The 26,826-nt window shown below is 38.3% G+C and overlaps 1 protein-coding gene across 34 annotated transcripts in view; it reads left to right on the top strand.

Moving 5' to 3' along the window:
* TRDN (triadin) overlaps nucleotides 1–26,826 on the top strand; it is a 414,373-nt gene that overhangs the window by 48,931 nt on the left and 338,616 nt on the right. For all 34 annotated transcript variants that reach the window (XR_008548643.2, XR_008548645.2, XR_008548647.2 and 31 more), the window contains exon 2: nucleotides 18,916–19,125. Coding sequence is in view for 29 of the 34 variants with exons in the window: in XM_054686250.1 (XP_054542225.1) it covers nucleotides 18,916–19,125 (210 nt within the window). In the remaining 5 variants the exon portion in view is untranslated. The remainder of the gene's footprint in view (nucleotides 1–18,915; nucleotides 19,126–26,826) is intronic.

The following is a 26,826-nucleotide window of genomic DNA, read 5'->3' as shown; positions in this document are numbered from 1 at the left end:
ACATATTAAAAATTGTAATTGTTAAATTATCACTACTTTTCCAACAAATGGATGGAAATTTCCTTATAAGTAGAAAATGTAAGACTACTATCATTTATATTTAAATATATTTTTAAAAAACAGGTTGCTTCATCACATTTGCCTGACTACTGAAAGAAGTAAAATTTAAAAAAGAAACTTGGGTCTTAGTTCTTGCACTTCCATAAATTTCCTGAAAGTAGCTATTGGCAATATGAGGAATCTACAATTTTCTGCCTACAGTCTTAAGCAGAAGCTTTATATGAAGTATTTATCATTACTAGTGAATACATCTGCATGAACTTATGGTTACCTTGTGTGCCTTTGAAGGAGGGGGGCTGTCATACTCTCTTACAGGTAATAAAATAGAATCTACTGTGACACAATAGTATGATTATGACTCCATGTGGGGTAAAGCAGCAGGAAATGATTAATTCTTAAGGAAGAGCTGATTTCCATGAAAATATCTTTAGGAAAGAGAAAGTAAAAAACACACATTAGAGTCAACAAATCATGAAAAGCTCATGATTCTGAAGCATTCAGCTTAGTATTTTTTTCCAAATTGAAATGGCATGTCATTACTCAAGGCTTTTCTGTTTCAGTGGGTTTGCAATTCAATGACAATGGGACAATTTAGTAGGAGGAATGCTGGGGCTAGGTAAAGTTTTATTTGTGCAAATTTGGCCCAGGAAGAAAATGTGTCAGCACAAACATAAAATACTAGAAAATTAATTTCCCAAATGAACTGAGTATAGTTCATGGATCTTATGTTTATCTTATTCAAATGATATTTGCTAAGAACCAGAGCCTTGCTACTATATCCGTGAGATTGAACCCACATAGTTTGGGAGATTTTCTGCAGATTCTTTCCGCAAACTTCTAACTCACAAAGTTGGGCAAATCCTGGAATGGCTTATCTTACTGCATGAGACTTCCTGGGTTCATGAGAGGAAGATGAATAATTTTTCTACAATGAAACTGATTCAACCTGTCAAATTTATTTTCGTAAAAGGTCTTTTCATGGGTCCTGTTAATTTTTATCCCTAATCTGTCCCACTGTACATAGTGCCCTCTGACATTTTGATTTAGGCTACTTGGGCATGTAGTGGTAATAAGAAATCCTGGCCATGATTTCTGTTATTTTAACATGAAAGATATTTATTCTATTAAAATAGCTAAGCTTATCAAGTTTAACATATACTAATAGTCTTTTACAGCATTTCTTTAAACATTCCAAGAAAAAGATACATGCTATGGACTGGTTTGCATTCAGCCCTGCCCGATAAATCTTTCATGTTGAAATCCTTACCCTTGATGTAATGGTATTTATAGATAGGGGCCTTCGAGAGGTAATTAGTTTAGAGTAGCCTTCAGACTGTCAGAAGTAAATGTCTCCTGTTTAAGCACACTACGGATAGTATTTTGTTATGGCAGCCCAAGCAGACTGAGATCATAAATCATCACACATTTGTAAATTGATGATCAGGATTTTTATTCATTTTGTAAAGTAAAAATAAAACTCTAAATCCCCAACTTACTGAATGGCTCCTTCCTCTCTGCCCAGGGAATTCCAAAGTAAACCTGAAAAACTAGTTCAGGCCATGATGGGAAGGAGGTGTCAGACATGTCTCCTTATATCTCCTTCCCTTTGGAATTCAGGTGCAACTTGCCAGCATTAACATTAAAACAGAGATTTTTAAGAGTTGCGAAACAGACTCTTTGTAGCAATAAGATACCAGATTCCAACTTGACTAGTATAGCATCATGTGACAGATAGCAGACCCTACAAGAAATAAAAATATTGTACCCCAAAATATATTTGACATATTTTGAAATGGCCTTATTAGGCTGTCTCTTGTGGAAAATCTACATTCTGTAGAGAATTTCCCTCCCTTTCCAGATCTTGTCCTGATGCAGGAGAGAGTAACTGAGAGTCTAGCACCTTTTGGGGTCTGATAAGAGACATTTGCCATCTATTCTCTCTGAAGCCTGCTACCTGAAGGCTTCACTTACATAATAAGAAACTTGATCTCCATTGTCAGGCCTCTGAGCCCAAGCTAAGCCATCATATCCCCTGTGACCTGCACGTACACATCCAGATCGATGGTTCCTGCCTTAACTGATAACATTCCACCACAAAAGAAGTGAAAATGGCCTGTTCCTGCCTTAACTGATGACATTGTCTTGTGAAATTCCTTCTCCTGGCTCATCCTGGCTCAAAAGCTCCCCCACTGAGTACCTTGTGACCCCCACTCCTGCCTGCCAGAGAACAACCCCCCCCTTTTCCTTTACCTACCCAAATCCTATAAAACGGCTCCACCCCTATCTCCCTTCACTGACTCTCTTTTTGGACTCAGCCCACCTGCACCCAGGTGAAATAAACAGCTTTATTGCTCACACAAAGCCTGTTGGTGGTCTCTTCACACGGACGCACATGAAATTTGGTGCCACGACTCAGATCGGGGGACCTCCCTTGGGAGATCAATCCCCTGTCCTCCTGTTCTTTGCTCCGTGAGAAAGATCCACTTACGACCTCAGGTCCTCAGACCGACCAGCCCAAGGAACATCTCACCAATTTTAAATCGGGTAAGTGGCCTCTTCTTACTCTCTTCTCCAACCTCTCTCACTGTCCCTCAACCACTTTCTCCTTTCCACTCTTCAATCTCTTCCTTCTCTTAATTTCAATTCCTTTCATTTTCTGGTAGAGACAAAGGAGACACGTTTTATCCGTGGACCCAAAACTCTGGCGCCAGTCATGGACTAGGGAAGGCAGCCTTCCCTTGGTGTTTAATCATTGGAGGGACATCTCTCTGATTATTCATCCAGGTTTCAGAGGTGTCAGACCACGCAGGGACGCCTGCCTTGGTCCTTCATCCTTAGCGGCAAGTCCCGCTTTTCTGGGGAAGGGGCAAGTACCCCAACCCCTTCTCTCTGTGTCTCTACCCCTTTTCCACCTTTCTGGGGGGCAAGAAACCCCCAACCCCTTTTCCTTCACCCTGAGCAGCAAGTCCCGCTTTTCTAGAGGAGGGGCAAGTACCCCAACCTCGTATCTCTGTGCCCCGATCCCTTATTTCCGTGCCCCAACCTCTTATATCGCTGTACCCCAATCCATCATTTCCGCGCCCTAACCTCTTATATCTCTGCACCCCAATCCCTTATTTCCATGCCCTGACCTTGTATCTCTGTGCCCCGACCCCTTTCTTGCTTTTCTGGAGGGTAAGAACCCCCAAACCCCTTCCCTCCATGTCTCTACCCTCTCTTTTCTCTGGGCTTGCCTCCTTCACTATGGGCAACCTTCCACCCTCCATTCCTCCTTCTTCTCCCTTAGTCTGTGTTCTTAAGAACTTAAAACCTCTTCAACTCTCATCTGACCTAAAATCTAAGTGTCTTATTTTCTTCTGCAATGCCGCTTGACCCCAATACAAACTCGACAGTAGTTCCAAATAGCCAGAAAATGGCACTTTCAACTTTTCCATCCTTCAAGATCTAAATAATTCTTGTTGTAAAATGGGCAAATGGTCTGAGGTGCCTGACATCCAGGCATTCTTTTACACATCAGTCCCTCTATAGTCTCTGTTCCCAATGCAACTCATCCCAAATCTTCCTCCTTTCCCTTCCACCTGTCCCCTCAGTCCCAACCCCAAGCATCGCTGAGTCTTTCTACTCTTCCTTTTCTACAGACACATCTGACCTCTCCCCTCCTCACCAGGCCAAGCTAGGTCCCAATTCTTCCTCAGCCTCCGCTCCTCCACCCTATAATCCTTTTATCACCTCCCCTTCTCACACCCGGTCTGGTTTACAGTTTCATTCCGTGACTAGCCCTCACCTGCCCAGCAATTTACTCTTAAAAAGGTGGCTGGAGCTAAAGGCATAGTCAAGGTTAATGCTCCTTTTTCTTTATCCCAAATTGGATAGCGTTTAGGCTCTTTTTCATCAAATATAAAAATCCAGCCCAGTTCATGACTTGTTCGGCAGCAACCCTGAGACACTTTACAGCCCTAGACCCTAAAAGGTCAAAAGGCCGTCTTATTCTCAAAATACATTTTATTACCCAATCTGCTCCTGACATTAAATAAAACTCCAAAAATTAAATTCCGGCCCTCAAACCCCACAAGAAGATTTAATTAACCTCGCCTTCAAGGTGTACAATAATAGAAAAAAGTTGCAATTCCTTGCCTCCACTGTGAGACAAACCCCAGCCACATCTCCAGCACACAAGAACTTCCAAATGTCTGAATGGCAGCGGCCAGGCGTTCCTCCAGAACCTCCTCCCTCAAGAGCTTGCTACACATGCTGGAAATCTGGTCACCAGGCCAAGGAATGCCTGCAGCCCGGGATTCCTCCTAAGCCACGTCCCATCTCTGTGGGACCCCACTGAAAATCGGACTGTCCAACTCACCTGGCAGCCACTCCCAGTGCCCCTGGAACTCTGGCCCAAGGCTCTCTGACTCCTTCCCAGATCTTCCTGGCTTAGCGGCTGAAGACTGACGCTGCCCGATCGCCTCGGAAGCCCCCTAGACCATCATGGGTGCCGAGCTTCGGGTAACTCTCACAGTGGAGGATAAGTCTGTCCCCGTCTTAATCAATACCAAGGCTACTCACTCCACATTACCTTCTTTTCAAGGGCCTGTTTCCCTTGCCTCCATAACTGTTGTGGGTATTGATGGCCAGGCTTCTAAACCTCTTAAAACTCCCCAACTCTGGTGCCAAATTAGACAATACTCTTTTAAGCACTCCTTTTAATTATCCCCACCTGCCCCAGTTCCCTATTAGGCTGAGACACTTTAACTAAATTATCTGCTTCCCTGACTATTCCTGGATTACAGCTACATCTCATTGCTGCCCTTCTTCCCAATCCAAAGCCTCCTTTGCGTGCTCCTCTTGTATTCCCCCACCTTAACCCACAAGAATAAGATACCTCTACTCCCTCCTTGGCAACTGATCATGCACCCCTTACCATCTCATTAAAACCTAATCACCCTTACCCCAATCAATGCCAATATCCCATCCCACAGCATGCTTTGAAAGGATTAAAGCCTATTATCTCTCGCCTGCTACAGCATGGCCTTTTAAAGCCTATAAACTCTCCTTACAATTCCCCCGTTTTACCTGTCCTAAAACCAGACAAGCCTTACAAGTTAGTTCAGGATCTGCGCCTTATCAACCAAATTGTTTTGCCTATCCACCCCATGGTTCCAAGCCCATATACTCTCCTATCCTCAATACCTCCCTCCACAATCCATTATTCTGTTCTGGATCTCAAACATGCTTTCTTTACTATTCCTTTCCACCCTTCATCCCAGCCTCTCTTGGCTTTCACTTGTACTGACCCTGACACCCATTAGGCTCAGCAAATTACCTGGGCTGTACTGCCACAAGGCTTCACAGACAGCCCCCATTACTTCAGTCAAGCCCAAATTTCATCCTCATCTGTTACCTATCTCTGCATAATCTCAGAAAAACACACGTGCTTTCCCTGCTGATCGTGTCCGATTAATCTCCCAAACCTCAATCCCTTACAAAACAACAACTCCTTTCCTTCCTAGGCATGGTTAGTGCGGTCAGAATTCTTACACAAGAGCCAGGACCGCACCCTGTAGCCTTTCTGTGCAAACAACTTGACCTTACTGTTTTAGCCTAGGCATCATGTCTCCGTGCAGCGGCTGCTGCCACCCTAATACTTTTAGAGGCTCTCAAAATCACAAACTATGCTCAACTTACTCTCTACATTTCTCATAACTTCCAAAATCTATTTTCTTCCTCATACCTGACGCATATACTTTCTGCTCCCCGGCTCCTTCAGCTGTACTCACTCTTTGTTAAGTCCCACAATTACCATTGTTCCTGGCCCGGACTTCAATCTGGCCTCCCACATTATTCCTGATACCACACCTGACCTCCATGACAGTATCTCTCTGATCCACCTGATATTCACCCCATTTCCCCATATTTCCTTCTTTCCTGTTCCTCACCCTGAGCACGCTTGATTTATTGATGGCAGTTCCACTAGGCCTAATCTCCACACAACAGCAAAGGCAGGCTATGCTATAGTACAAGCCACTATCCTGCCTCTTTGAACCTCTCATTTCCTTTCCATCATGGAAATCTATCCTCAAGGAAATAACTTCTCAGTGTTCCATCTGCTATTCTACCACTCCTCAGGGATTATTCAGGCCCCCTCCCTTCCCTACACATCAAGCTTGAGGATTTGCCCCCACCCAGGACTGGCAAATTAGCTTTACTCAACATGCCCCGAGTCAGATAACTAAAATACCTCTTAGTCTAGGTAGACACTTTCACTGGATAGGTAGAGGCCTTTCCTACAGGGTCTGAGAAGGCCACCACAGTCATTTCTTCCCTTCTGTCAGACATAATTCCTCAGTTTAGCCTTCCCACCTCAATACAGTCTGATAACAGACCAGCTTTTATTAGTCAAATCAGCCAAGCAGTTTCTCAGGCTCTTAGTATTCAGTGAAACCTTTATATCCCTTACGGTCCTCCATCTCTTCAGGAAAAGTAGAACAGACTAAAGGTCTTTTAAAAACACACCTCACCAAGCTCAGCCACCAACTTAAAAAGGACTGGATAATACTTTTATGAATTTCCCTTCTCAGAAGTCAGACCTGTGCTACAAGGTACAGCCCATTTGAGCTCCTGTATAGACGCTCCTTTTTATTAGGCCCCAGTCTCATTCCAGACACCAGAACTTAGACTGTGCCCCCAAAAAACTTGTCATCCCTACTATCTTCTGTCTAGTCATACTCCTATTCACCGTTCTCAACTACTCATACATGCCCTGCTCTTGTTTACACTGCCGGTTTACACTGTTTCTCCAAGCCATCACAGCTGATATCTCCTGGTGCTATCCCCAAACTGCCACTCTTAACTCTTGAAGTAAATAAATAATCATTGCTGGCAGGGCTATGCTGAATCTCCTTAGGCACTCTCTAAGCAGATGTCCTGAGTCATCCCAATTCTTAGACCTTTTATACCTGTTTTTCTCCTTCTCTTATTCCATTTAGTTTTTCAATTCATACAAAACTGTTATCCAGGCCATCACCAATAATTCTAAATTACAGCTATTCCTTCTAACAACCCCACAATATCACCCCTTACCACAAAATCTTCCCTCAGCTTAATCTCTCCCACTCTAGGTTCCCACGCCCCCGCTAATCCCGCTCAAAGCAGCCCCGAGAAACATCACCCATTATCTCTCCATACCATCCCCCAAAATTTTTGCTGTCCCAAGACTTTACCACTATTTCATTTTATTTTTCTTATTAATATAAGAAGACAGGAATGTCAGGCCTCTGAGCCCAAGCTAAGCCATCATATCCCCTGTGACCTGCACGTACACATCCAGATCGACCGTTCCTGCCTTAACTGATAATATTGCACCACAAAAGATGTGAAAATGGCCTGTTCCTGCCTTAACTGATGACATTGTCTTGTGAAATTCCTTCTCCTGGCTCATCCTGGCTCAAAAGCTCCCCCACTGAGTACCTGTGACCCCCACTCCTGCCTGCCAGAGAACAACCCCCCTTTTTCCTTTACCTACCCAAATCCTATAAAACGGCCCCACCCCTATCTCCCTTCACTGACTCTCTTTTTGGACTCAGCCCACCTGCACCCAGGTGAAATAAACAGCTTTATTGCTCACACAAAGCCTGTTTGGTGGTCTCTTCACACGGACGCGCATGAAATCCATAACTCCTTAATCTTAACCCAGACACACCTGTCTATTGATTCTGGGTTGTTAGATAATAACCTAACTCTTACTTAACTTTTTCAACCAGCTGTCAATCAGAAAATCTTTGAATCTGCCTATGATCTCCCCCTCACTTCGAGTGGAACTGCCCCCCATTTCGAGTTGTCTCACTCTTCTGAACTGAACCAGTGTATAGGGTACATGTATTGATTATTGGTTTTGCCTGTAACTGTTGTCCGCCTAAAATGTGTAAAATCAAGCTGTAACCCATTCACCTTTGGCATATGTTCTTGGGACCTCTTGAGATGTGCCTTGGGCCTTGGTCACTTATATTTGGCTCAGAATAAATCCATTCATTTATTTTACAGAGTTTGATTCTTTTTGATTGGCTATCTACCCATTTAATCTCTTCAATCTGGTTTTAGAAACCTCTCCCAGATGTTGCCACTTGGAAATTTAAAAGCTTTAATAACATCTGAAATTGTCTCCTTACAAAAAGTTTTCTCTGTTTGATGATTGGCATTATTTACTGAATATATGCTTTCTTTCTGTCATTTTTTTCTAACCCACTAGTCTTTCCTCCACTGTTGTAGCCTTCTTTGGACCAGCAAAACTTTGCAGTTCTTATGAGATTCTCTTGAACAGACATGTTTTTACTTCTACCACTAGCATACCTCTCATCTCAACGTTTTCTCATATCATGAAAATGTTTTCTTTGCTACTTATTTATTTCTCGGATTAGAGGTCACTATATACCGCATAACCTTCTATATGCAGAAATATTGAGGTTATTTAACATGACACTTTTTAAAGCTGATTTCCTGTAGCAACACTTCTAATGTTTCTCATATTTAATAACTATTGGGGCCTTAACTGTGCAAAATGTGCTGTGCTAAGTGCTATGAAAGGATAGATGATTTGATCCCTACCTAGTGCCTTGTTGAAGAACAAAGATCTATAAAAAAAGTCAGAATAATTTTGTTCACATCACAGTATTCATCAAAAAATGCTATAGTATTACAAGTAAGAACAGTAGAGTTCAGGTCAAAAGATTAAGGAAATATTGTCAAGGAGTTGACATCTGAGGTAAATCTTGGAAGAGGAGTTAGATTTAAACAGTGGGAATTTAATAAGATTTAAAAAAAATAAATACAGATTCATCAGGAACTTTTGGCCACTTTAAATTAGTAAAATGCAATGGGCTTCACCTGTAATGTCTCAGGAATTCTATATCTCTGGCTTCAAAAAATGAATTCTAGCCAAGTGTGGCAGCTCTTCCTTGTAGTCTCAGATGGCTGAGAGGCTGTTGGGAAAGGATCACTTGAGGCTGAGGTTTGAGACCAGCCTAGACAATACAGCGAGACCCTGTCTCTAGAAATAATAAAAAATTAAATTAAGAAATGAATTCTAGTTTTCAACCTAAAATAATTAAAAGTATCATAATCTAATAATTTAAAGAGAATCTCTTCAAGTGCAAACTGTGAGGATGGACCACTTGGAAACACCAACTACAAAGGAATGAAGTCAGTGTTCCAAAGTAGAGAGGTTGAGGCTTTATTTACATAGAGAAGAACTCTAAGCAGTTTTCCAACATTATTTATTCAAGGTTGTTGCATAGTTACAGCTATTTGATTGGTGATAGGCAGGGTCTCTTTTTGACAGGGTACATTTAATATATATTTTATAAAGGGTATGATAATCATGGTTTTCTGTCATCTGTTCTAAGCAAACCAGGACAACAAAGAGGAAGTTAATCTATCTAATCTAATCTAACAATGTCATTAGAAGGCAAGAGGTTTTCCCTGATGTCATTTAATTCTGTCTAGCCATTGCAGAGAACAAGAAAAATATGCAGGTGAGTTAATCTATAATCTGAGAAGTTGCAACTCTAGGTAACTCAGATCACAGTCCCATCTTTCTCAAGGCTTAAAGTGTTTTTTGGGGGTTCTAAATTTTAAATTTTAGCTTTTAAATTTTACTAGCTTTTAAATTCCAACTTTTAAATTTTACTGATTTTACATAGTTATGCTCTCATCATTGCTTTTCACCTTTAAATTCAATTTACTATTTGTAGAAAAAATAGTGTTCTGAATGGTGAGGACCTGCTAAATTGAAAATGTAAAGTCAAAGACCATTAACGAGCTCTGAAATGGACTGAAATGGTCAGTAACAAGTACCCTACTGACCAAAAAAAGCCTGGGACCAGATAGATTCACAGCTGAATTCTATTACTAATTGATATACAAAGAAGAGCTGGTACCATTCCTTCTAAAATTGTGTATTAGTTCCTTTTCATACCGCTATAAAGAACTGCCTGAGACTGTGTAATTTATAAAGGAAAGAGGTTTAATTGACTCACAGTTCAGCATAGCTGAGGAGACCTCAGGAAAGTTACAATCATGGTGGAAGGTGAAAGGAAAGTAAGGCACCTTCTTTTCAGGGTAGCAGGAAGGAGAAGTGCTGAGTGAGGGAGGGGGCAGAGCCCCTTATAAAACTATCAGGTCTTGTGAGAAGTCACTCATCACAAGAACAGCCTGGGGGAAACTGCCCCCATGATTCAATTAATTCCACCTGGTCTCTCTCTTGACATGTGGGGATTATAGGGATTACAATTTAAGATGAGATTTGGGTAGGGACATTGAGCCTAACCACATCAGAGGCACTCCTCTCCAACTTATTATATGAGGCCAGCATCATCCTCATACCAAAACTTGGCAGAGACACAACAACAAAAAAAGAAAATATCATGCCAATGTTATTGATAAACATTGATGCAAAAATCCTCAACAAAATTTTGCAAACCAAATCCATCAGCACATCAAAAAGCTAATCGATCACTATCAAGTAGTCTTCATCCCTGTGATGCCAGGTTGGTTCAACATATGCAAATCAATAAATTTGATTCATCAAATAAATGGAACCAAAGACAAAAACCACATGATTATCTCAATAGATGAAGAAAAATGTTCTGATAAAATTCAACATTCCTTTATGTTAAAAACTCTCAATAAACTAGGTATTGAAGGAACATACCTCAAAATAATAAGAGCCATCTGTGATAAACCCACAGCCAACGTCATACTGATGGGGCAAAATCTGGAAGCATTTCCCTTGAAAACCAGCACAAGAAAATGATGCTCTCTCCCACCACTCTTCTTCAACATAGTATTGGTAGTCCTGTCCAGGCAAGAGAAAGAAATAAAGTGCATCCAAATAGGAAGATAGAAAGTCAAACTATTTCTATTTGCAGATGACATGATTCTATATTTAAAAATATCAATAGTCTTGGCCTGAAAGCTCCTTAAGCTGATAAACAACTTCAGCAAAATGTCAGAATACAAAGTAATGTACAAAAATCAGTAGCATTCCTATACACCAACAACAGCCAAGCTGACAGCCAAATCAGGAAGGCAATTACATTCACAATTGCCACACATATGAAAAAACCACCTAGGAGTACATGTAACCAGGGAAGTAAAAGATCTCTACAATGAGAATTACAGAACACTGGTCAAAGGAAAGAGAGAAGGCAAAACAAACAGAAAAACATCCCATGCTCATAGATAAAAATAATCAATATCATTAAAATGACCATACTGCCCAAGGCAATTTATAGATTCAATGCTGTTTCTATCAAACTACCAGTGACATTCTTCACAGAACTAGAAAAATATTTTAAAATATGTATAAAACCAAAATAAGGGCCCAAATAGCCAAGACAATCCTAAGCAAAAAGGAAAAAGATGGAGGCATTACATTACTCAACTTCAAACCATACTACAGGGCTACAGTGAGCAAAATAGCATGGTACTCATACAAAAACAGTCACACAGACCAATGGAACAGAATTTAGGGCACAAAAACAAGGCCCCATACCTACGACCCTCTGATCTTCGACAAAGCTGACAAAAAAAAGCAATGGGGAAGTTATATGTAAAATCATGTCACATGACTCCCTATTCAATAAATGATGCTGGGGTAACTGGCTAGCCATATGCAGAAGATTGAAACTGGACAACTTCCTTACACCTTATACAAAAATCAACTCAAGATGGATTAAAGACTTAAATGTAAAACCCAAAACTATAAAAACTGTGGAAAACAACCTAGACAATACCATCCTGGACATAGGAATGGGCAAAGATTTCATGACAAAGATACCAAAAGCAACAGCAACAAAGGTAAAAATTGACAAACAAGATCTAATTAAACTTTAGAGCTTCTGCACGGCAAAGGAAACTATCCCCAGAATGAACAGACAACATACAGAATGGAAGAAAATTTTTGCAAACTATGTATCTGACAAAGGTCCAATATCCAGCATCTATAAATAACTTAAATTTACAAGAGGACAACAAACAACTCCATTAAGAAGTGGGCAAAGGACATGAAAAGACACTTTTCAAAAGGAGATATACATGCAGCCAACAAGCACATGAAAAAAGCTCAATATCACTGATCTTTAGAGAAATGCAAATGAAAACTACAATGAGATACTATCTCACACCAGTCAGAATGGCTATCATTAAAAAGTCAAAAAATAACAGATGTGAGGCCGCAAAGAAAAGGGAACACTTATACACTGTTGGTGGAAGTATAAATTAGTTCAACTATCGTGGAAAGCAGTATGGTGATTCCTCAAAGAACTAAAAACAGAACTCATTCAAGCCAGCAATCCCATTACTGGGTCTATGCTTAGAGAAATAGAAATTATTCTACCTTAAAGACACATGCATGCAAATGTTTTGCAGCATTATCAAATAGCAAAGACATGAAATCAACCTAAATGCCCACCAATGACAGATTAAATAAAGAAAATGTGGTACATATACACCATGGAATACTATGCAGCCATAAAAAGAACAAGATCATGTCTTTTGTGGGAACATGGATGGAGCTGCAGGCTATTATCTTTAGGAAACTAATGCAGGAACAGAAAATGAAATATCGCATGTTCTCACTTATAAGTGGGAACTAAATGATAACAACTCATGAATGCAAAGAAGGGAACAACAGACACTCGGGCCTACTTGAGGGTGGAGGGTGGCAGGAGGGAAAGGAGCAGAAAAAAAATAATTGTTGGGTAACGAAGCTTAGTACTGGGGTGATGAAATAACCTGTACAACAAACCCCCGTGAAATGAAATCTGCCTTGACCTTGCAATTTCCAAGCCACTAGAACTGTAAGAAATAAATATTTCTTGTTGACAGCTACCTAGTTTATAGTATTTTGTCAAAGCAGCCTGAGCAAATGAAGACACTTGCTGTGATTTGATAGCCTACTTCTCAACAGTGCTAATGTTCCTTCTTATTTTAACTCCTGTAAATTCACTTTCCCCCTACCTTATGAAGTTCGCATTTTCTTTTTTTTTTATTTTATTTTAAGTTTGGCAGTACATGTGCAGGTGAGTTATATGTAAACTGATGTCACATGTCTCCTGACACTTTTAATGAAAGCCCTAAATTGCCACCCACTCCATCCACTGTTCCATTAAGTGAATTTCACTCAATCCACTGTTCCATTAAGTGAATTTCTTTTTCTAGTGGTGGGACTAGAAATGGAACCAGCCCTTGTTTCCCAGACCTCCCTTTCCTGGCAGTAGACCTTCATTGCTATGGTCTGAATGTTTATGTCTCTCCAAAATACACATTGAAATCCTCATTCCTAAGGTGATGGCATTAGGAGTTGGGGTCACTGGGGAGTGATTAGGGCAGGAAGGTGGAGCCCATGAATGGAATTAGTGACCTTATAAAAGCGGCCTGGGAGAGACTCCTCACCCATTCCACTCAATGGAACAGTGAATGGAGTGGGTGGGTAGGAAGGAGTGCCAGATAATGTTAAAATAAATAGATAAATAAAATAAAAATAAAAATAAATTAAAAAAGAAAAACCATACATATGTCAACCTCAGCAGACAGATTAAGTGGCAAAAACATCCTCTGAAATTGCATTATGATAATCATATCCCAAAAACCTGGGAGAAAAGGTGGCAATTTAGGGCATTCATTAAAAGTGTCCAGAGACTAGTTTACATTTTGTAAACACTAGAATTGGTAAAAAAACATTTTAAGTTAAATAATGAATTTATTATGTTTGAGCTTTATCTGCCCAAATGTCTTTCCACTTGAATTTCTATGAAGTTCTTATTTACATGCTTGTGTTTTGGAACACAAACAATATAGCAAGAGTCACTTTTTCATGTGATTGGGAATTATGTTCTTAAAGTAATTTGGGAATAACACATATAATGCCATCAGTAGTATATACTTCCTTTCTCTCATTTGCTCTACACATCTTGAAAGAGAGATACAGTGTAAGAGTACTACACAAACCACATCACAGGGTGAAATGCAAAATCATAATTAATGCTTTTATGTAATGAGAATGCAATGTTTCATTTATACCATTCTAGAATGTAGGTGTCTTCCTTGAGCATCCTGAAAGAGATTGTATTGTCACTGTCCCATAGGAAAAATAAAGAATAATAATATGGAAGTGCACTTGGCAGTTTCTTCATCTGATCGATAAGGCATCATGAGGTTAAGTGACTTCTATCAGGAGGCTTATGGCTTATTCTTCTGCGTACAACCTGACTCTAGAGCCAGTCTTTGGATCCATTATATAAGCAACCCCTCCTTTTACTCTATAGGAAAGAGTCATATGGCCATTAAGTGAGATCCCTACTTCTTTTGAGGCTGATTCTGTCTGACAATCAAAATTTTGTATGAAATCAAAATGAATAGAATTAAAAAGCAGGCCTGGAAAGTGCTTTACATATCCTAGCTGCTCTGCTCCAATTCTGAGATACCAACTTTCAAGAGGCATAGCCCATGTCAAATTGCTCGGTAATATTTACCTCTCATTTTTTCTGCCATATCAATAACTAGCTCTTGTCATCTTTAAAGTGCTTCTCAAACATTAAATAATCTCAGATCACATACTCTGTTCTTTGCATTTATCTTGACCAGCTGTCAGAGAAGGCAATTTATTCCCTCTCAATTTTATTCCTCTTGGCTCTGTGTGGCTTCTGCAGTAAATTTGAATGGAAATTGAAAGGTACAACTTAATGTGTTTCATAACAAGGGCAACACATAATTTTCTTTAAGAAGGATGACCTTCAGATTACTTTCAAATTGCTTATAGCTTTGCGGTTGTATACTCAGAACATATTTTCATTATCTTTGAGTCATGATTAATTCTTAAGTGGAAATTTTGAGGGTGTGAAGATTAAAAAAAGGACAATGAAAAACATAACGGTATTAATTTATCATTTCCATCTATTTAAAAATTGTACCATAATTGGATTGGAAGGATCATTAAGTGAATAAAAATTTAGAATTCATATTATGTCAGTTGTTTAGAAAACGTAAAATTCATTTTTAACTCAGAGCTTGCATTTCTGAATATTTATACTTTCTCAATTTTTTGATCAAAGAAAGGAAAATGTGTGTGTGTATATATATATGTATATATAAATTCATGTTCTGTTTTAAATGTTTAGCCTTTTTAAAATGTGACCAGGATTCAACTAATTCATATCAAATCTCAGTAAAATTACTCCTTGAGTTTCGGTATACAAAGCAGTTATGTGTAATACTGTTTACAGAAATAGTCTCTAATATACAACTCAATACAGTGAATCTGAAGTGCAAAAGCAAATTCTTGTGTTCTCTGCTTAGTGGTAGTAGGAAGGCTTCCAGTGGTTAAAAAACTGCAGATTACAACATATCAACTTTCAGGTGGGCCAGTCCTAAACACTCATAATTGGTTTACTTTGCTGCAAATCATTATTCCAAAGGTTTGATTCACTTGTAGCCCCGCTTGGGTCTTAAATTGCATTTCAAAGCACTCCTATCATTCATCCATTTTCAGAACTACCATTAGGAGTGATGTGAATTTGGCACAATAATCAATGAGAAGATATTATATGAGTCCTTTTAAAATTTTCCTTCTTGAGCACCACCTCAAGTGCAGTTTGTGAAATCTGGGTTTTAGAAGTATTTTTTTATCTTGCTATCATTTTCACTAAGTTAAGTTCATGAACTTCGGATATGTATTCCACAGTTTTTTTTCAGAAAAGAGATTTGTTGTCACTATTGTTAATTTCTACCTAAAGCCATTTAAACATCTTAATTAAATTATTTTGCTCCGATGTTCCTTATCAGCTTTTGAATTTTTTGAAAATATGGGGCTAAATTTATCACTGTTATCTAAAAAATAACTAAAAAACTAATTTTGTTTGGTTACTACTACCTGTTAGTATGTGCTCTTGAAAGCATTTGATTTTCTTTCCTGATTAGTCATAGAATTTCATGTTATTTATCTCATTTTTGTAAAGAGAAGGATAGTATTATTTTATGACTAAAGAAACCAGAAGAGTAAGACTTTATTAACTAAAGTATTTAATTTTGCTGGCAGTGTTATTTCTTTCTCCAATACTTAAAAATTATCTTATAAACTGGACTTATACTACAAGCATCCTGTGTACATATCTGTTTGAAGGGTTCAAATATTATTTTTCTAATTTAAAGAATTCAGTTACAGTGATAATGTTTGTACCGTGATGAAATAACTCTATTTGCCATAGATCGTCTTTCCTAATTTTGCTAATGGGACAAAACAGCTTCTACTTGTATGGATAAATTATACTGTATGTTCCTCTTTGACTGTATTACAAGCAGTCAATTAATTGATTGGAAAGGATACCAAGGAAGTCAGAGAATCCTTTTTTGATTCCCTGAAAATATCTTAGCCTCATGTATGTGCTTATTAAATGGAAACAAATGCCTGCATTTATTGAAGAGTTGGTGCTTCCACCTTTGTTTCCGAGGTTAATCCTCCCTTTCTAGCCTTTTCTTAGAGTGATATTTGTAGTTGTAGTCAGAGTTGTAGTTGTTCTGGTAGCAATGAAGGTGATGATGTAATAAATGAAAATAGTGGTGATGATAATAATGATTATGATATAGTTCAGTAGTTGTTGTATTGTCATTTATTAAATGACTACCATGTACCAGGAAATGTGTCAAACAATTTGCATGAGATTTCTCCACCATCGCACACCTGCGAATTGAGTCTTACCAATCTCATTCATCAGATATAGATGCTTATCACTCAGAGATGTAGTGTAATAGTGACCTTCTAGCCATTTGGGTAATGCAGAGAGAAGCCAGGAGTTAATTCCAATCTCTTATCTATGAAGCCCAAAGTATAACTTTTTTGCTTGACTGTTTCCATGGAAAAGCTGGACATACCTGAAAGGAAGAGTTGTGATGGTAGAGCAAGAGACTGATGGAAAGAAGCACTTTAATTCCACCCTGTCTTCAAAGAGCACAAAGGCTAAAATCTTTCAATTATTATTGGACACATTCTAAAGAAACTACAGCTACTCTTTCCAGTTGGGTAAAATTTACTTTGTGAAAAATGTTAAAGAAATTTGAAAATTTAGATTTTCTTATGTATCCATCACATAGAGATGTTGCAATTTTGAGATAAATAGTAAAATTGAAACAATGTAATCATGTATTTTATATTGAATCAAAGTTTTCTTTCTTGGCATGTAATTATTACATTATTATAGACAATGTGGTCTATATTTTAATACACAAAAATATGTTTTTTAACTTTGCTTTTGGCAAAAATATTTGGATTGGTAGAATTTTATTTTCCCTTAAGTATTCAATTACTTACTTCACATCTGTATAATTTGGGATTTAAAGTGCTATGAACATGACTTTAATTTTCTGGTAGGTCTGCAATTGTTCTTAAATGTAACCTGAAATAGTTGTTTCAGATGATCTCTCAGTTACTTTGAGATTTAACTTTCTGTGAGTTAAGTGTAGCCCAGATAATCAGACATGTCTTCTCTCCATCCAGGAGGCTTTCTAGCCATACAGTAGCATCAATTTTATAGAAGAAGAATGAGTTACACCATTGTTAGATGTACGTTCTGTATATTAAAATAGCATTAAAAAAAAGGTAAAGAGTCACCAAAAAAAAGCAACATAAAGGTTAAAGTGTTATTATCTTACATATGTGTGTATGTATGCAATTTTATAAACCACCAAAAGGAGGTTTACAGAAAAATGGAGGAAAAACACACAAGAAAAGAAATACCAAGGAAAAACAAACATACGAACAGCTCATTTCTAGTAATCAAATATTGCAAATAAAATTCAAATCTTCTCTTATTGCAAAAATTTTAAACATCACTGATAGTATTGTCAAGGATAAGGTAACAAAACTACTGGCATACACAATTCTTAAAAGATACTAACTTTCAAATACGTGCATGTATTCTCAAAGCTATAAAAGTGATTATGTTATTTGTCCCAGGAATTCTATATTTAGGACTTTCTCCTAAAGAAATAAATAATAACATGTGCTGAGAAAATTTCTGCCCTATCCCAAGGTAGAAAACTTTTTGATTACATTACGCACAGCCATAAAATTACATGTCATGAAGCCACTTAAATGGTATTTTGAGAAATACAGAATGGCAATAAAACACACTTCTGATATATTGCCTAGTAAAAAAAAGTAAAAGACAATGTGCTAATGACTTGTCAAAACCAGATAAATCGTATTTATATATTTATATGTATGTACAGAAATATACGTGCAAAATATGAACAGTGGTTATTTCTGGGTGGTGAGATTAAAACTATCTGCTTATCTATTTATTTTATTTTTATATTTTTTGAATTTTCTCTCATGAACATGTGGACTCTTAAAATCAGGAATAAAAGAGGTACTGGATATAGTAAGCCTTTCTACCATCATTATCTTAGATCTTCTGTGCCCCTATAAACAAACAAACAAACAAACAAACAAAACATGAATGACCTCATTAGATGACCTCACTAGATGGGTCAATTATACAATTAAGTTAAAACATTCAGAAGAAGTTTTATCCATTTGAACCATTTTATCACTTGTGTTGATTCTCCCTCAGAGGACTTAGGAGATGAGAAACACTGATTATATGAGTGCACGAGTTTTAGGGAGAATAGTAAATGCTGAGGAAAAGTTAATGTGCTAGTGGGCAGGGAGGCTTTGTCCTGCCACTAAGGAGTTGTGCTGCTCTAGAAAGCGGTATAAACAGGTTCAGCACTCATATAGTCAGTGTTTCTTATCATCAATATTTACCACGAATCTCTAAATTATATTTTCCTTTCTGAATGTTTGATTAGGAAATGCATCTACAACCACAACTGTGATAGACAGCAAAAATGGATCTGTGCCCAAATCCCCCGGAAAAGTGCTGAAGAGGACAGTCACAGAAGACATAGTGACGACGTTCAGCTCCCCTGCAGCCTGGCTTCTGGTCATTGCCCTGATAATCACGTGGTCAGCTGTTGCCATCGTTATGTTTGATTTAGTGGATTACAAAAACTTTTCAGGTAAGTTCCATAAAATTTGGCTTTAAAATTAAAATTAATTCAAATGGAAAGAAACAGTGTGCCCTCCAGTTCCTGCTTGGTTTCTGTTTCATCTTAGTGTGAGGAAGAAACACCCCACAAATGTGCTTGAGGATCACTGAAATCTGTTTTATTCTTCCCTTTTTCCTCCTATTCTCTTTCTTTGTCGGTGGTACTTATTGATTTCCAATGAAATTGGTATCCTTATTTGCAAGAGCTGAACAAAGCCTGAATGTTGCAGTTCATAAAGATAATAGTTAAAAAGCTTGGGTGAAGATTTCGTTTGGAACTGGTACTTTATCAAGCATTAATAAGGAATAATTTGTAGGGTTTACACTTGGCAATATAAAACCAAAGCAATCAAAAAACTTTTGGACAAATGGAAAATATTTTAAAGTATTTTTAAGCCCTGCTGTCATCTGGTCCTAAGTGTCCTTGCCAGACAAACTCTTTGCTTCTCCCACCGGCCATCCTATTTTGAGTTCCTGAAAATAAAGAGAGTTTTTCACAAAATTACATGTAATTGTTCACTTTTTGTTCAATGATATTTTACATATTTTAAACTGTATTTATCTATTTTGACATATGACACCCTCTATTGACTGTGAGCTCCCTAAGGAAAGGAATCAGCCAAGTGCTCAGTAAATGTTACATGACTAGATCAGTGAATTTATTCTTATCACTTTTTTACCATAAGCAAAACATTTCATTAATCTTTTAATGTGTTCTCTCATATGTACTCTCCCCTCCCCTTTTTTCTTTCTCCAACAGGAGTAGAATCAGTAAGACCCAGACACTATAAATACTAGTAATTGCATTCTACATATTCAGGGTTCTCCTATTTCTCATTATGGAATTTTACTCATTCAGCAATCAAATGAGTATTCTTTGTGTCAGGAAATGGCTATGCCACAGACGTCAAGAAGAAATACAATATAAAATTATGAAAATATAACTCTGTTGTTTGGGTTTATTGGCATAAAGGTGTGATATAGTTTGGATATGTGTTCCCTCTAATCTCATGATGAATTATAATCCCCAGTGTTGGACATGGGCCTAGCAGGAGGTGACTGGATCACAGGGATGCATTTTTTAGTGAGTGGTTTGGCACTGTCCCCTTGGTGCTGTCCTCACAATAGTGAGTTCTCATGAGATCTGGTTGTTTAAGTGTGTGGCACCTCCCCACTCCACTCTCTCCCTCTTGCTTCTTCTCTGGCCATGTGACATGCCTGCTCCTCTCTCCTCCTTCTACCATTATTGCAAGCTTCCTGAAGCCCTCCCAGAATCCAAGAAGACACCAGCATCATGATTCCTGTACAACCTGTATAACTGTGAGCCAATTAAACCTATTTTGTTTATAAATTACCCAGTCTTAAGTATTTCTTTATAGCAATGCAAGAGCTTAATACAGAAAATTGGCACCAGTAGTGGGGTATTGCTATAAAGATAACAGAAAATGTGGAAGCAAATTTGGAACTGGGTAATGGGCAGAAGTTCAAAGAGTTTGGATTGCTCAGAAGAAGATAGGAAGAGGAAGGAAAGATTGAAACTTCTTAGTGACTGGTTAAATGGTTGAGACCAAAATGCTGATAGTGATATGAACAGTGAAGTCCAAGCTGATGAGGTCTCAGATGGAAATGAGGAATGTATTGCAGAATGGATCAAAGGTGATGCATGTTATGCCTTAGCAAAGATCTTGGCTGCATTCTTTTCATGCCCTAGGGATCTGTAGAAGTACGGACCTGAGAGTAATGACCTAGTGTATCTGCTGGAAGAAATATCTAAGCAGTAAAACATTCAAGATGTAGCCTGGCTGCCTCTACCAACCTATTCAAAGATGTGGGAACAAAAAAATGACTTAAAGTGGAACTTATATTTAAAGGGGATGCAGAGTATAAAAATTTGGAAAATTTGCAGCCTAGCCATGTGGCAAAGAAAGAAATAGCTTTTTTGAGAGAGGAATTCAAGCAGGCTGTGGAGAAACCACTTGCTAGAGAAATTTGCATAACTAAAAAGAAGCTACGTGCTGATAGCCAAGAAAATGGGAAAAAGGTCTTGAAGGCATTTCAGAGACCCTTGCAACAGTCTTTCCCATCATAGGCCCAGATGTCTAGGAGGTAAGAAGGGTTTCCTGGGTCAGGCTCAGGGCCCCACTGCCCTGGCCAGCCTCAGAAGAGTGCTGCCTATATTTTGGCTGCTCTGGGTCCAACTGTGGCTTAAAAGGCCACAGGTGCAGATCAGGCTCCCACTCCAGAGGGCACAAGCCATAAGCCTTGGTGGCTTTCATGTGATGTTAAGCCTGCAGCCATGCAGAGTGCAAGAGTTAAAGAGGCTTGGTAGCCTCCACCTAGATTTCAGAGAATGTATGGGAAATTCTGGGTGCCCAGGCAGAAGCTTGTTGCAGCGGCAGAGCCCAAACAGAGAACCTCTATTAGGGCAGTGCAGAGGGGAAATGTGTGTTTGGAGGACCCACCCACACAGATTCCTCACTGGGGAATTGCCTAGTGGAGCTGTGGGAAGGAGGCCACTGTCCTCCAGACCCCAAAATGATAGATCCACTGGCAGCTTCCACCCTGCACCTAGAAAAGCTGCAGGCACTCAACAATGCGTGAGAGCAGCCTCCAGGGCTGAACCCTGCAAAACCACAACGGTAGAGCTGCCCAATTCCTTGGGACCCCACCCCTCATATCAGTGTTCCCAGGTTATGGGACACAGAGTGAAAGATTATTTTGGAACCTTAAGATTTAATGACTGCCCTGTGGGGTTTTCAACTTACATGGGGCCTTAGCTCCTTTCCTTTGGCTGATTTCTCCCTTTTGGAACAGTAATGTTTACCCAATGCCTATACCCTCATTGTGTCTTGGAAGTAAATAACTTCTTTTGATTTTACAGGCTCATAGGTGGAAGGAATTTATTTCCAGATGAGACTGTGGACTTTGGACTTTGGAGTTAATGCTAGAATGAGTTAAGGCTTTGGGAGACTATTGGTCGGGGATGATTGTATTTTGCAGTGAGAGAAGAAAATGAGATTTGAGGGGCCAGAGATAAAATTATATAGTTTGGATATGTGTCCCATATAATCTCATGTCAAATTGTAATCCCCAGTGTTCGACGTGGGGCCTCTTGGAAGATTATTGTTTAATAGAGATGGATTTTTGAAGAATGGTTTGGCCAATTCCCTTGGTACTTTCCTCACAATAGTGAATGAGATCTTGTGAGATATGATTTTTTAAGTGTGTGGCACCTCCCCCGCCCCCCACTCTCTCTCTTGCTCCTCCTCTAGCCATCCATCCATGTGACCTGCCTGCTACCCCTTCCCTTCAACTTCCACCATGATTGTAAACACCCTGAAGCCTTACCAGAAGCTGAGTAGATGCCAGCACCATGCTTCTGTACAGACTGCAGAAGTGTGAGCCAAATGAACTTCTTTTCTTTATAAATGACCCAGTCTCAGGTATTTCTTTATAGCAATGCCGGAACAACCTAATACAAGGTGTGATTGAGTTGACTCTGCCAGCATACCATTGGTAGCTGGACTAAAGTGAGCATCATCTAACAAGTAGAGAAAAGTCCCATGATATCAATGAAAGCAAAAGGGCTATTTATCCAGAGTCATAAATGTCTAATCTAAATAGGCAATACATAGTTTATTGTGTAATAGAGGCTTTTAAAATATACACAGTTGTAATGTCTATAATGTAAATTATGAACTAGAGTTTTAAGTAAAAGACACTTGGTTACCTTACTCTACAAAATTTCATTTCCCTTGAGCTTGCATTGACTGAAGTATTTCCCTATCAGATGAAATGCCAGTAACATAGGCATTGCCCATAGAAATTAATTGCAGCGCTCCAATGGAAGCTCTACTGTGAACTATAAGTATGCCTTATTTTAAGTAATCTAATCTAAAAATCTAATTATAGGTAGCTGTGCATTTTATAAAATAAGAACAAATTCCTTTCAATGATAATTTCTGTAGTACACTTGTACATTGTTAACTTTACAAATATTTGATTTATATGCAATTCTTGAAATATGTGTATTATAAAACTGAAAGAACTATATAAATTATGGCTTCAATAACAGTTTCAAAATGTAAATTATACTCACATATTTAATGTTAATTTTGATAGACACAATTCAAACTTTTGCTAGGGATTAGTATTATCATGATGAATCTTTTGTACTATGTGATAATCTTTGAAATATGTAATTGTTAGTATTTATAAAACAAGGCTAGTGGTAAAAGAAATAAACTGGAAATGATTTGGAAGGCCAGAAAGTCAGGGCAACTGTCAGTTACTCTCTGGAAGTTTAGAAAAGTAGGTAAATGCTGTGAAGCCATGAAAAGGTTGTTCATAGAGAAATGAAAATCTGTTTTTATAAGCTCATACTGTACTGGATTGAGAAGAATAATTCTCTTCTGGGCAACCTTTACAATTGCCTATTTTCAGAATTCTGTCTGATTTATGCATATATTTGCTACTAGTTGGGGACATGCAGAATTGGCTTTTATTTGTGGTTCATTTAGATGATTTGGGTTCGTTATTCAGCTCTATGAACCTACAAGCTAACATGACTAGGAACTTATCTTTTCTTATCTGTGAAATGGGGATAACATCTTGCTTTCTATTCTGCAAAATTTTTGACTTTGATTCTTCTTATCAAATGAGACAAATTTTAAGGCATCAAATAAACAGACTGGAAAAGATATTTCACCTACACCACACTTCTTACTTAATGTAACATCCAAATAATATTCAAACAATACTATGCCTATCTGTCAATGTTTGACACAATAGCTGAAAGCAACTCTGAATTACATAGAATAAGGGTTTATTATATCGTTTATGAATTCATGGTAGCTGATTAATCTATGTAAGGCTGTTGCAATGCATCTGGTGTTGAGTGGAAAGTAGTCAGGGTGGAAATTGGGAAGGGAAGATGGATAGAATGGGAGGGACTTGGGACAAACTGAAACTGACAAGAACAAAGTGGAAGACTTGTTTGTCTCTCACCACCACAAATTACAATTATGCGGATGAGCTGCAGGATAAATTGACGCCTTTCCCCCACGGAACTGCACGCGCACCTGGCCAGGATTTGGAGACGCTGAAGAAGCCAGCCCAGTGTGCACTGGAGATGTGGCGGCTGTTGCCACACAACAAGGGCAGCTAGACTCTCTGGAATCATGAGCGTGAGCTGCAAAAGCACCTGCCCTACACCAACCTTCAGACAATAAATAATGGCTTCATTATTGCCACATTCGTGCCTTCCAAAACTTGCAAAAATGTCTTGTTTCCAACTGTTACCTGAAAACATACATATAAGGGATTTCTGGGAAGACAGTTCCAGCTTAGTGCTTTGACAGTGTGCAAAGTCTTCATATAGGACAACAATATCATCTAACAGCTGAAACAGGATACTTGTGAGAGTGAAATGGGGAGCAATTAAGATTTACCTCAGGACATCAGACACAAACCAAGGTGTATGATCGCTCTGTTATCCACATTGACTTTAGTTCTCTCCTCAAAGAAGAATGATTTTGGAAACCCTAAGTGGGGGATGGGAGGACAGAGAAACATTGCTCTCTTAGTAATTGAGGCTAGGGGCTTAGAAAGGCTGCCGGAGATCTTCCCTTCAAGCTTCTGCAGACTCAGCCAGAAAGACCTCCCTCTCAGAAAATGAAGGGGTGCCTTGATTATGTATTCTGATCTTTTGGGGCCAGAATTTGTAGGCTTTGGTTGAAATTTCTTACAAATTTCTTTTGCTTTATTTATGAAGTGACAACTTTCTCTCTAAACAATCAGAAGTGCAAACAAATAGGATTTATAAAGAAATGACTACAAACTAAGGCATTAGTGGATGTTGATGATTTTCTTCTAGGTCAGAATGTACAGCAATAGAGTGTGGTAACTCTTTTCCTTCCTAAGAACGAGGATCATCATTCATTAGCATCCTCATCCATTAGAGGAAAACATCATTACATGGTTGTACCAGCGTGTCTCAAAGCACACTTGGTAATTTTTGCAAGCATTCCACAAAATATACTTATTTCAAACCAATTTTGTAAGAATTAAATACAATAATCTATGTAAAACATACATGCCTGGCACATAGGAGGGACTCATTAAATGTAACTTGAATTTGAATCTTATTACCAGGAAGTAAGATCTGTAATCTGAGAAGAGAGCCAGCAAAGACATAATAGTAGGAAGCATCAATTTCTTATGAAAAGTCTTGCAGACATCTACTGATGTGCCTTTTAAATAGATTTTCTAATGAGGTGTGCCATTTATCTACTGCTCTTGGAAATTAATTTTCCTGACTTTTTTTCTTTTCTTGGCACTTAGCCCAGTTAAGCAGGTGCACGGTTTGTCAGGCTATGAGTTTAGCAGAGTAAAATCATTTAGGGAAGGCCCAAAGTCAGTCAGAAAGTACAAATTTAACATTTAATTTTACACTCATACACACACACACACACACACGAATATGTTACTACTTTTTAGGAAACATGGAAGACTGAAACACTAAATGCAACATTTAGGACTCTATCAACTCTCATGTGTACTGAGTTTTCAAGGAGCACATTTTGTGTGTTTCTTACTCTGATTCAAGTCTTATCTCAAATTCCATATTTTCTGCTCACTACCCCAGGCCTATTTGGTCCTCTTGGTCATTACACCTAAAAAGATGCATTTTACTACCCAACTTCAGTCTGTCTATGAGTACCTGAAGGAAGCAAAGAGTTCTATAATTCAATATTTCCCAGACTCTAATAAAAAGTGTATCAATTCTTCATGAAATGAGGAAAAAGATAAAGAAAAAATGTATTCATTTTTAAGAAGTGTTCTTAATTCTTAGATTATATTGTTCCTACATTTTTAGTCTTAAAATTCTCTTTTGAAATTGTGGTAAAACCGGATATTGTTTTTATTGTTGTTTTAATAAAGGCAAGAGCCTGAGGTGGGAGAATCACTTGAGCCCAGCAGGTGGATGTTGTACTGAGTTGAGCTTGCGCCACTGCACTCCAGCCTGGGTGACAGAGTGAGACCCTATCTTAAAAACAACAACAACAACAACAAAAAACAAACAAAAAAGTAAAGCTTCCAAAACTAAACCTCAACTTCATTAAACAAATATGTATTAAATAATTAGTCAGAATATGTTAATTGCTGTATTATCTCTTCTCCACTAATCTGTTAAATTTATAATATAGTGATCCAAGTAAATCATCCAACTGGAGTAATATAATATTTTGACTTTTATGCCACCAGAAAATTATTTCTGTTGAATCATAGCTTGGAAACAAATTTATGGAAATCTATAAACCTACAAAAAACCATGTGTTCCCATTTCTTATTATACGCATAGATTCAAATCTTGTTTATATTTAACATGGGCTTTTTTTAAGAAGAGAAAAGCAAATTCAATAGTCACACCTTTTATACATATTTATTAATAAAAGTACAATATGATGCCCTAATTTTCATCTGGATACTTGACAGGGATAAAAGAAGCCAGAAGTAGTTTTTTATTTTGCTTTGAAATATAAAGTGCCTGTTATTTGACATAGGTCCAGCTCCAGTTAGCTGGAAATATTCCAGGTTTAAACATCTGTCACACAATTTTGCTGGTAAAGAATTGGTTAATTAGGGTCATATTGAGTAAGAGAGGTGAAAT

The sequence above is a fragment of the Pan troglodytes genome, chromosome 5 (genome assembly GCF_028858775.2).
Source record: "Pan troglodytes isolate AG18354 chromosome 5, NHGRI_mPanTro3-v2.0_pri, whole genome shotgun sequence".
NCBI classification, from domain to species: Eukaryota; Metazoa; Chordata; class Mammalia; order Primates; family Hominidae; genus Pan; species Pan troglodytes.
The sequence above is the reverse complement of the archived record's forward strand: the minus strand, read 5'-3'. Positions and strand labels throughout refer to the sequence as shown.